The sequence below is a fragment of the Scomber japonicus genome, chromosome 14 (assembly GCF_027409825.1).
Source record: "Scomber japonicus isolate fScoJap1 chromosome 14, fScoJap1.pri, whole genome shotgun sequence".
In the NCBI taxonomy this organism is placed as follows: Eukaryota; Metazoa; Chordata; class Actinopteri; order Scombriformes; family Scombridae; genus Scomber; species Scomber japonicus.
In genome coordinates this window covers 22,011,621-22,024,059 of record NC_070591.1, presented here as the reverse complement: position 1 = coordinate 22,024,059, position 12,439 = coordinate 22,011,621, and the positions used below count along the sequence as shown (strand labels likewise).

General features: G+C 39.5%; 1 protein-coding gene across 1 annotated transcript; it reads left to right on the top strand.

Moving 5' to 3' along the window:
• The first annotated feature begins 4,591 nt into the window (after positions 1–4,591).
• On the top strand, positions 4,592–12,372 carry oit3 (oncoprotein induced transcript 3). The gene is made up of 9 exons (XM_053333112.1): positions 4,592–4,713; positions 7,288–7,662; positions 7,757–7,870; positions 8,760–8,882; positions 8,986–9,108; positions 9,933–10,093; positions 10,261–10,673; positions 11,638–11,737; positions 11,905–12,372. The coding sequence occupies exons 1-9, from the start codon at positions 4,656–4,658 to the stop codon at positions 12,061–12,063; spliced, it is 1,626 nt and encodes a 541-aa protein (XP_053189087.1). The 5' UTR covers positions 4,592–4,655; the 3' UTR covers positions 12,064–12,372.
• The last annotated feature ends 67 nt before the right edge of the window (positions 12,373–12,439 follow it).

The following is a 12,439-nucleotide window of genomic DNA, read 5'->3' as shown; positions in this document are numbered from 1 at the left end:
AGTCAGGCGCACTCTGTTCACTTGTCGGGGAACACCTCCAATACTTGTCCCTCTCCCCTGTCATTTTCATCCCACCACCAGCCTTTTTTCCTCCAAAATGCATTATTATTCTTTGTTTTGAATGTGTGTTCCTTTTTGAAAATCTCGTCTGTGTGCACTTACAATATGATATGTTTGAAATGCCTAAAGAGTGAAGCAGAATTATAGGATTGAAATGATCTTGTATTCCATACTGACCTCTTATTTTATTTTGTTTTTCTTGTCTTTATGTTTCTGTTGACATATGATGCTGTAATGTTGGCAAAAAAGAAAATGTAAAATCCTGTATCATTTATGAAATATGTATAAAAGAGAAATGTAATTCAATTATCAATAAAATCCTTATCCAGTTTTTGGAGCCAGTGGTCCAGTTGAGGTTTTTGCTTTGTCTTGTGCTGACGACATCATGATTAATGTGTTTTATTGCAGATGTTTACAAGCAGCAGCTTCTCAAGGTCTTGACCGCCTTCTCCCGCTCTCCTTGGCCTCCGGCTCGCCTTGGCCTCCAGCTCTTCCGTTACAGGACATCCTTTGAGATAGACCTGTGTGGGAAAACAATTCATATATATGCATGAAGTAACATAATGGTTGCTATAGTCTGTTAAAAGCATGAGTCTGAACATCTGAAACTATTTTTTCCATTCAGGGATTACAATGACTTTTCATGTAGTGGCATCACTAAGGTTGAAATTTAAATTTATTTCTTACTTTGGTTTATTGCTCAGCCCCAACTATATTCTTTTTTTCAAAATCCTAAAGCATACTTAACCAGGATGGAGAACATAGAAAACATATAGGCTAAACTTGCATGCCAAAATTTGCATTTAGATTGAAGCGAAAAGCAGCATGCATGTTAAAGTCTTCTTTCTTCAGTGCATGTTTATGGTAAAAAGAAAAAAACCTAAAAAAAAACAATTGTATTTTGATCCTTGGAACTAGAGAGAGCTTCTGTCTAGCTGCAAAAGTACAAGTGTGAAAAATCTCTTATCTGGCACTGCAACACACCACACACAATCACTTACACACAACACAATTATCCACCTAAAACAAAACAAAGCATTGTTATATAATTACAAAGTTTACTCAAAAACATAAACTTTAAAAACTAAATTAAGGTTACATTTATACAATAAGGGAACCACAGATAAAGTTGATCATTAAAAACCACAGAACTACTGTATATTTTCTTTTCTATAGCTTTCCTATACACAGTGTGGTTTAAGCAGGGGTGTGTAGTGCTGCAATAAAGTACTGATTGAATCTGCCTGTACTACAGAGACTTGAAGCCAGAGGGGCCAACAGTGTCTTCTTTCCAGGAGTAATCACAAAAGAAGAATACCATGTTCTACCTCATTTCGCCTAACAGCCTTGTGAATTCATGTCGCCATTGATTTAATTTTGCACATTTTTTTATTGTCTGCAGTCTTGTAATGTAACAAATAGTGAGAAAGTTTCAATACACCAACAAAGGACTCATAAATAAACAACTATAAGTAATTCTAACTACTGCACTAGAGAAGAAGACAAACTAAGGGCAGTTTTTTAAGGCCCAACCCTTAAGAACCAACGATTTGTCTAATCTTAAGCTTGCAACACCTCTTATCTGCTAGTTCTTATCTATCTGGTAGATTTCAAATGTTTTTCTGAAATCTTTGGCCTGACAGACAGCACGCACAAACTCCTTCAGTGAGCTGGAGATTGAAACCATCCTGTTTCCAAGCACAACCTCTAACTGCACCCACAGAGTCCAACAATGACCTTACAAAACAACTTCAAATTCGCAAGACTTGCAAGAAAAAAAGAATCAGACATCAACTCAGTGGGCCAACATTCAGAGAATATGTGTGGGCAAAATAGATGCCTACAAGATACCAACCATTGGCTGAAACCTTGTGGAGTTCTTAAACAAGGCGTTGCTTTATCTGACATTGATTTCAATGAGAAAGAATTTTAAAAAAGAACAACAGCAAGAAATTGAATATGTGGAAGGGATGCTCATAACCAGGGGCAATGAGGTTGGTCTGAAGGAAAAAAATCAGCTAGTACTGCAGAAATGGAAGATCTAGAAATTCAATGGAGACATTATATACTATATAGAGGGGAGGGTATTTTCATGGCTATCAAGTAAAGTAAGGCCAAAGGGTTTCAAACCCAGAAAAGCTCTTTTCTCCGACTCAGATGCCTTAATCTCAAGTGCTTCCCTTCCCTCTGAATCTTCTGGGGATTTTTTAGAAGGTGCACAGTGAAACCAGGTGATAAAGGGGGCAGAATACATTTGATAAACAGTATAATTCATAATGATGAAATCATTTCTATAAACTATCTATAACATTCTCTTTTAAAGGAGAAACTGATCTCTTTTTTTTAAGTAAGCCTTGTCCTCTGGTCATGTGAGTCAGTACACAAAATATCATCCTGAGTGTTGGCTCTTTTACTGAATCTTTATCTAATATTGTTAGACATCTATTATAGTTAACAAGCTCATTCCATGTCTAAAGGACACTGGGGACTTCATAAATCAACCCTCTAAGTGACATATAACAGCAGTGATCATCTCCTGGTCACTATGGATGTTGCCAGCATGTATACCCATATCCCACACTCATCCAGGCTTTGTATTTTAATGCTTTGTCTTGTTCCCAGGCTAGAGAACATTCCCCCTACTCACTTCCTGCTTGATGTGTCTGAAATATATATTTTTTATTGTTAAGATTTCTTCCTACACACAGCACTGCTATGGTTGCAAACTTCACTGCCGACTACGCAAATGTTTTTACAAGTTGGTTTGAACACCAATATGTGTTCAATAAGAATACATTTTTGCAATCCATTGAATTTTAGAATAGATATACTGATGACATATTTCTGTTTTGGTATAGGCTTTTTCCACACTATCCCACAGTAATTGTATTGATTCATTCAAATTCAATGTATAATGTGACAGTCACAATGTACGTTTTCAGGACGCATGTCTATAATGGCAGAGACATACACCATGCTCTTTACACACAGAAAGAGTAGTTTATGCTACTCAAGCTATCCTTCTATCCCCATCAAAGAAGGTATAGTTGACTATAGTCAGTGTCTACAGTAGATGCATCAGCACAAGGAATGATGATTTCAAAAATAGAAGCTCACAAACTCTTTGATCAGTTTCTGATGTGATGTCATGGATCAGGAATTCATTATTCACCAAATGTAAATTCGAAAGCAAAAAAAATATTCTCTTGTGTATTTAATACTACCTGTTCACACTCACATTTGGGTGTGAGATATTTAGTGTTGTGAAAAAAACTCTGGAGCATTTTATCTGTTGATGACACTGGTAAAGAGTCTCTTTACCTTTTCTCTATTTTCCAGATCAAAGAATGTTCTGGTTCCCTCCCAAATTTGTGCTGCATGTTCTAATTGTAAAAAGGGCCACCATTTTACCAGCTTTGTGACCAAAAAAAAAAAAAATTTAAACAGTTGCTAACATTTGTATGTATCAGTATCAGTCTGAGAATGTGTTGATGCTATGATATTATATTATCCTAATATGTTTGCAATGACCTGATCTGTTGGCAGCTGGCTTCATGGGTGATCAATCAAATAGCAACAGCATAAATCTAGTGTAATCTAGTTTTCACTGAGAAAAGTCCAACGCAGACTGAAATGTTTGCACTCTATGCACTTTTATACACTGTTTGACTTTCTACACAATTCTATAATGTAAGAAATATAAATCTTTAAAATCCAAACTCTTTTTAAAAAATCTTTTTCTTTTCTTTTCTGTGTGTGAGTCACTCCTTGCTGCACTCAGACTTTTTCCCTGACTATCATATGAGAGAAGAAGACAAACAAAGGGCAGTTTATTAAGGCACAGCTCAACCCTTGCAAACCACTCCATTGATTTAATGACACAAAATAAACAAAAACTGCAAGTGTCAGGTTAGTCGGGCGGCTGCTAAATGAGACCGGCCAAGCTTTCTACATTTTCTGGTTTAGTCTGGTGGTCAGTTAATGAGCTAGATGAGAACAAATTCTCTCTGCTGGCACATTGTGTCCTCTGCAAGGGTCTCAGTGTACCTCACAGTAAGTCCTAAATGTGAAAACACTGCCACTGCCTTGAAGTGAAAGATGCTTCAGCACGACAATGAACAAATGAATCAGACTGGTTTTAGGCTGCTGCAGATTAGATCATTTCATATTTTTCCATGCCTTTTAAATCAGGAGGGATGGCAAAGAAGAGAAGAATTAGGAGGAATTAGAAAGAAGATAAAGCCTAGACATAGAAGTGTTATAAAACAAAATCACACCTTTTCTCATGACAGGAAAAAAAAGAGTATGTTTAGGGTAGTTTGAGGTCATGTGTGGGGATGGAGGGAGGACAATGTAAGGAGTGAACAGTGTGAAACAATGGGAGGATGGTCTTGTCACTGGATTTGGGGAGCAGAAGCTCAAAGGGTCAAGGTGAGAAAGACATATGACAACATGACATACAGATAAGAGGCGGCTATTAAAGGCAGTCAGTCTCTCAGGATGAACCAGAAGAGCTCCACACACACACACACACACACACACACACACACATACAAAGGCTTGATCTGTATTATATTTTGTCCACAAAACACAGGATGATATTTTTTGGGATTACCATTCTGCTGCAGGAGGCTCTTGCAGTTGCAGCTGTAGGTGAGTGTAACATTTCTGTTTACACCCAAAACAAGAAATGTCATGTATTAAGATTATAATTGCACAATTGTAGAGAAACAAATACCAATAACCTTTCCTTTAGTTTTCTTAATACTTTTCTAATACTTTCTGATTTTTCTACACTAACTGTGGCACTTAACCCCGCGCAAAAATGGATCACAAATATATAGTTCCATTTAAAATAGGATCAGTAATGAGCTAAAACAGCTGGGCACTGAAGTTTTTAGCAAATGATTCTCAAACAGTGATAAATAATGCATTTCTTAGGGATTTTCTTATTTTCAGCTGTGGATTAATTTAAATTTGGAGTATTTCATGGTAATGTATGAACATGTCAACCAGTGCAACGATGTGGCTCCTTGATGTGTTTTCATTGGTTTTTGGAGAAAGTTCAAAGCACATAAAAGGGCTTTCAGCCAAATCCATTAGTTTGGTCCTTTGAATATAATTTTCTCTATCAAACTTTAACAAAGGGGGAAGAAATGCACAGCTGTTTCGGAGATGCCTTTTTCAGCTTGGAAATGATTAATTTGAAAACAACAATGGAGCTTGATGACAAAGAGGAATAAACTACATTATGCCTTGGATACACAGACAATGCTTGTTAATAGGATCAGCCTGTTGTTTGATAAGAGCAATATATAATATCCCCAGCCTTATCATTTTAACCAAAAAGAACAATTATGAAGAACAATAATGTAGAATGCCATTTATGGTGCAGATCGTCAGTATGGCACTTCATCTGTACAGATAAAATGCTGGAGTCTGATCGGACCAGGCATGACTCCACACTCCCTTAATAGCAATATTAAGTCATTCTAGCTCCATCTGGAAGATTTAATGTTCCCATTACACCAGCATGTGTCAGCTAAGTCATTCTGCCCTGTCTGTGCTGCACGACCTGGAACACAGTAAGTCTGTTGCACGTCTCCAAAACTTGTCATTAACACTGTCAGTCAACCCAGGCCATGGATTAATCCCTTTGCTTTTACAAGAGCAAACAGGTAGTGACAAGATAGACTGCCCATTAGCAGATAGAGGAACCATCCTAGAAAATGATGTGTGTGATGACATCATTCAAACCAATTCAATTAATCCCAGCTCACACTTTTTTTTTTTAAATCACAACTTCCAGGAACTCAAATGCAGTCAATAGATTCCTCCAACAGATTTTGGAGTATGTGGTTGTGTGTTTTCATTTTGCTTGTGAAAGCAGATGTGAGAAAAGGAACGATTATTGTTACTGTAAATCTCTGGTCAACCTCCATTAGATGCCACAGAGAAAGCACTTTCCCTTCAAGGTGCGGGAAAGCATAACATGGATGTTTTGTGTGGAGCAATCCAACTAAATGGAAAGCCTGCAGCACTGCTTATAGAGGTGGCTGTTATACTGCAGTGAAGTGTTACATGCTGGTTGTCATCTGACATGTTTCCTGGCTCTGGCCTGTCACTGAAGATGTTTTACTGCTGGGCTCATCACCCTCCTGCTGTCTCTTCTTACCTGCTGTTTCTCAGTGATTAACACTCACATTAACTCTCACCCATGCCCACTTCCCTCCCATTATCCCACACATCTTCTTCTTTTGTTTTACGTCCGCCTCTTAATTACTCTGTTAAGAAGGCACAAAAAAGGAGAGAGTATTGATTGTTTTGCTGCACTTTGTTTAATCTGCTCATTCAGTTGTTGTCCTGATTTTGCACAACTAGCTGAAGCCAAAAGAGTCACTGCTGACGGAGGTTGTTGTAGAGAGTCCTTCGTGGACGGCTTGTTGGCTCTTAGTTTAATTAGAATTGACTCAGTGTTACAGTTAATCTTAAACAAGAGTAACTAATGGTTTTATCTACACTAGTGATAAATGACCAGTATACTCTAATGACATACTGTAAGTAGTCATGCAGAGTTTGCCTTGACCCCAATACAATGGATGTTGAATGAATTTTTGTGGTGCTCACAGCAATGGAAAATTACATTTACAAAACTGTCACAGAGCAGCGAGCTTTTGATTGAAACTACAGTATAAGTCAAATGTGTGGAATGAGAACGTGTGTCCAAACTTTTGACTGGTACTGTACTTTGTAGTGAAGAAATAGTGTCTATGAAAAGTATTTATGTCTCTGGATTATTTAGAGTAACAGAGACCGTTGATGTTTTGAAGCATTCTTTAGGCTGTTCCTCCTAGAGAGTTGGATTTAGAAATATGACAGGAAATGAGGGGAGAGAGATGGGGAGGGACGTACAAAAAAAAGTACCTGAGTAGTTGCGGTTCATGATTGCTTTGCTGTAGAGGCAGCAGTCTCAAACCTGGGAAAAAAGTGAAAGCAAAATTATCTGCATGGCTGTGGACTAGAAGCAAATATTTTTTGATTGAATTTGATTTGAATTGATTCGATTGAACTAAGCCTTTAAAATACCATATTGTCCAGCTAAGACTCCTTCCTCTCTTGTTCATCTTCCTTATCCATAAACTTTTACAAATATATTATGATCATCTTAAATCAAAAATGCACAAGTATGTGTAGTTCATCTTTGCCACCCCACCCTACATGTCTCAGCCTTGGACCCCTGCTCTGCCTACATCAGCCTGAATGAACCTTGGAGGAACACAGACTATCACGTCAAACAGTCATCTGGTCTTCCCTCGTGCGACAGCCACATATCTGGAGAATGGTACCGCTTCACTGGCTTGGCGGGTGATGCCATGCCCACCTTCTGCATCTCTGAGAATCACTGTGGCACTCATGCCCCCATCTGGCTCAACGGCAGCCACCCCCAGCTCCATGAAGGCATCATCACACTGCCTGTGTGCTCCAGTTTCAATGACAACTGCTGCCAGTGGAACGCTATTGTAGATGTGAAGGCCTGCACTGGGGGATACTTTGTCTACCGCCTGCCCAAACCCTCCGTCTGCTTCCACGTTTACTGTGGCCGTGAGTGAGCTTTCAGTGTATCCTGTCCCTGACTTAACCTCTGCTCCGTCCTCTTGTACTTGTTGTGTTGAAATGTGTTTTGTTTGTTGCACAGATTTCTACGACATCTGTGATGAAGTGGATTGCGCAGGTCCGAGATGTCCAGAGACGAAAGAGTGTCAATGTGCACCTGGATCTGTCCTGGGACCAGACAAACAAACATGCCTGGGTGAGACAGACACAGAGGAAGGAAGAGAGGGGACAGATAAGTTGTGCAGCAACCAAAGATAAGCATGAAAATATGGAAGAGGGACAGGCTTTAAATGGTTTCTGAAAAACAACAAACTGAATTAATGTCACATCCATTCATATCCCAGTGAAGGTGTTATTCTGGACAGATTGTTTACATGCTCTTTTAATTTAAATGACCATGTAGTTTGACTTAATGATTTAACCATTAAACCATACATTTTTCTTTGTCTACAGAGATCATTGATACACATGCAGTTTATAGCTTTCTGCAATCCTGAGTACTGAAAATAGCATGTATTTAAAATGTACAATTCCATGTCTTTAGATGTATTAGTAATGCTACATATTCTGAATGATAATAAGATAGATGAAGAATGTAACGAAAGAGACTGAAAGACTGACTCTCCCATTTTCCCACTCAAGGTGTGTCTGTGTGTGTGCATGTCTATGTGTGGTACATAGGACGGTTCACCTAATGATGGGTGACAGGCATGCAGTGTGAACCTAGCCGAGTTGAAAAGTGCCATTATCTCATTATTCACCCATCAACCAAATCTGCTTTCTCTGGTCTCAGAAATGACTTCTTCATTTCTCCATCGCACTCCGTCCCTCTCTTTCCTCACTCTCTTGCACTCTCATTTGTGTCTCTCCTTTTATTTCATCCATCATTATTTCTTTACTAGGACTTTCAGTTTTATAAACCTAGTTTTAAAGTCTTTTAAAGTCAATTTATCATCACCCTCCCAGAACCACTAGGTAAAATGTCTTGAGGTGACAGACTCCACGCATCTGGCACTCAGTCGATTAAAACAACACTCATCTGATAAATGAATCTGACCCAGGTGTGGTGTGTGTCCTATGTTCAGATGTGAATGAGTGTGAGAAGGGCAACGGTGGCTGTGCAGAGGTGTGTGTCAACACCAAAGGCTCCAGGCGTTGTGAGTGTGGGCCAGGGCGAGTGCTGGATGAGGATGGGCACAACTGCAGAGGTACATCCATTCGCTGATACTTATACAATTGTACAGAGATGATTACAGTAGGGAATCACATGGTGGATTTCATTTCTGCCTTTTCCTTTCTTGCCTCATGCAGAGATAGCAGGCTGTCATGTTAACAATGGAGGCTGCAGCCATGATTGCTCCTCACTACTGGACTCCTATCATTGCCACTGTCCCAGAGGGCTGGAGCTGGGAGAGGACAGACGCACATGTCAGGGTGTGTATGAGTGTGTGCATGTGTGTGAAAGGCAGATAATGTTGTTAAATAATCAACTGACACACAGATGCTTGGTTACGTTTATCTGAAAAGATACTGTGGTGAGTAGAGGTCTGAACGAAATGCATTTCTTCAGGCCATAACTCTTTCTTTAAAAACATTTCAGTAAAATGTTATTTATATGTCAAGCAGGTTTTTTAGGTTTAGGTTTTCCCATTTGTCTCTGTAACTAATCAACAAATCCATAGATTTTTTTGTAATTCATTGATTATTACTCTGATACAATACCAGAAAATGGTTAAAAATGTGTATGCAAATTTACCAGACACATGGGTGACATCTTCAGAACTGCTTGTTTTTTCCAAGAAACCTGACCTGAAAATATTTCAATGTAAGCAATAAGAAAAAAAGCAGCCAACACTCTCATGTAAGAAATTGGAACCAGTGAACATTTGCTTGATAAATAATCAAAACTGTTTAGGAATGATCCTTATTTTCTGCTATTTAAATATTTTCAGCTCTAATGCTACCACCAGTGTGTTACCAAAGTCAAATATAATTTCCTGCTGAAATATTTATTTTATTCTCCTTTCAACAAAGCATGTGTCTTACTTTTATGGCTTTTTATATACATAGCTAACAGACAGATTGTATGGTGTGTTTTTCTCTTTTCACTCTCTTGAACGAGAAAGCGTCCACATTTTTGACTGGTTCTGTCTGTCAGGCAAATGTTTTTATGCTATTCTTTGTTGTGTCCATAAACTGTTTCATGACATGTGATATATATGTAAATGTATTTGCCTCTCTGTCTTCTTCCCCTGCAGTGCCGGTCCAGTGTGATCCCAGCTCCATTACGGTGTCAGTTCCTAAGGACCTTGTAGGAGGATTGGAGCTTTTTCTGTCAAACTCCTCTTGTCGCGGTGTCTCCAACGGCACACACATCAACCTCAGCTTCAGCCTCAAGACCTGCGGCACTGTGGTGAAGGTCAGTGACACTGAGTGGAATTTCATAGATGGAATGTGTGCAGGGTTTAGTCTCTGCGGATAGGGCTTGGAGAAATATCTGATTTTCTTCCTTAAAAGTGAGTTGTTTAAGGTTGACACTGACTGAAAAAGCCATTTAAGTAAGGTAAACTGAATGTTGACCCCCAGGTGACAGATGACAAGATTGTGGGGACCAACCTAGTGACGGGCCTTCCCAGGAGCAGCCCAGGCAGCAGCAGAGACCTGATTGTCCGCACTAGCAAGTTAGTGCTCCCAGTCACCTGTGAGTTCCCCAGAGAATACCATGTATCAGATGAATACCAGGCAAGTCAGCGCAGCTCAGCACTGGAGCTGGAAGGACACAGTGAGGGACTCTTCCCCTTTTCACTGGAGCTCTTCAAGAATGCAGAGTTCTCCGAGCCCTACAGCGCACCACCCCAGCTCCGTCTGCATGATTCTCTGTTCTTTGGAGTGGAGCCCAAGGAGAGAGTGGACAGCCTGTCTGCCCTAGTACAGAGCTGCTTCGCTACACCAGGGCCCAAAGCTGACCAGGCCGTCAAGTATTACCTCATCAAAGACGGGTGAATAGTGAAATCCAGATAACAGTCATCCAGATAACAAAATACACACATTTTCTTAAACACTGTACTTCTAGTGGTATCTAGCCATGCAAGTCATTTGGGATTTTGTTGCCCAAGTTTTAAGACACAAGTCCACTTTAGATTTCTGCATTCACCCCTGTACAGTGGTGCTAATTGGAATGTGGACAGTTACATAAAAAAAAGAAACAAGGCAGCAAGGTGTTTTCAGTGGCCCTGTTACACCGTGCCATCAGTTTTCATAAGGACTGTGTCTTCAGTGGAAAGTCCCCCCAATAGAAATTGTTGACAGTGAGACTGTGAAAATTGTTGCTGTTAAATCCTCATATGTAATTTTTGAAAGCTGTGAACCCAATCTCATTGCTGCACTAAGGCGAAGGCAGAAATCTGAAAGGATACAGTACATGAGCAAATAAAAACAAAATCAAATGGTATCTGCATAGATTGTAGCACTAGAGGTAAGAGAGGTCTTATTTATACCAGAAAAGTATTTTTACCTCCAACATTCATAGAGCAGCCTGTGTTCTCACTAAGCCAAACCATCAGCTGCTTGACAGTTATAGGACAAAAAATCTCCACTTCTTCAAGGAAAGGTCAAATAAAAAATGCCACTAGCCTTGTATTCTGATGAATGTGGAAAGAAAAAAACATTTTTTTTGGGCTGAAACAAAATCGAAATACAGAACAGCCTTATTACCTGAGGAACACTTTCTTTTGGAAAATGATTTTTGTGTTGAATTTAGTTTTCCTCCTGCTACTCTACAGACACCAGCAGAGCAGGGCTTTAATCCATTTTAGAATTTCCTATTAAAATACAACAGTGTTTCAGGGCCTTGAGGCAGAAAACCCTGATGAAGTGGGTTGTTAGATATATATATATGTATGGATCAGTGAGTATGTTAAGATATCAGCTGTAAGTCTAACATTATCTTGGCTTTGTATCCAGGTGTATTTCTGATGAAACAGTGACGCAGTACTCCTCAAAGGACCAGCTTTCTAAGCACTACCAGGTCCCTGTCTTCAAGTTCATTGGCAAGGACAACCGGGTGAGTAGAAGAAGCATGCTGGGAACCAGCTGGTGGGTGTGTGGACTGGACTGTGCTGTACTGTTTAGACTGCATTCAATGACAGAATACACTGACCATCTCATAGTGTTACACTGTGATGGTGATGTTCACTTCTTTTGAAACTAGCTTGTCTTTTCTGTTTGCAGCAAGTCTTCCTTCACTGTCAGGTGTTAGTATGCGGAGCAGGAGACTCTCGCTGTGCTCAGCGCTGTCGGGGACGTGTCCGCCGGGAGGTTTGGGCTGGTGAAACTCAGGAGCAACACACACTGAGTGGAGGCCCCATCTTCATCCTGCCTGAGCCATGATAATATAAAACCGTCAACACAAACAGCCAGGAAAGCACAAGAACAAAAGGAGCACAAAGAGTATATTTAAATTAAAACAAATGAATTGTTTCAGTTAATTTGATATTTAATACATCGAACATAAGTATTGATACACAGAGCAGTCCACATTGCTCGCTTTGAAATTCCCACATATACACATATACATGTAGATGTACAGTATATACACAAGTTCCAGTGTCAGTCGCAGCACTGTGGTGAATACATCCAAGTCTGTATAACTCTGCCATTCTCTGACATTAAAGTGAATTTCATTTCTATTAAAAATCATTTGGAGAGACTACAGTTAATTTGTAAAAACATGATGCTGCATGAAGGATGATTTTCTAGGTCACAG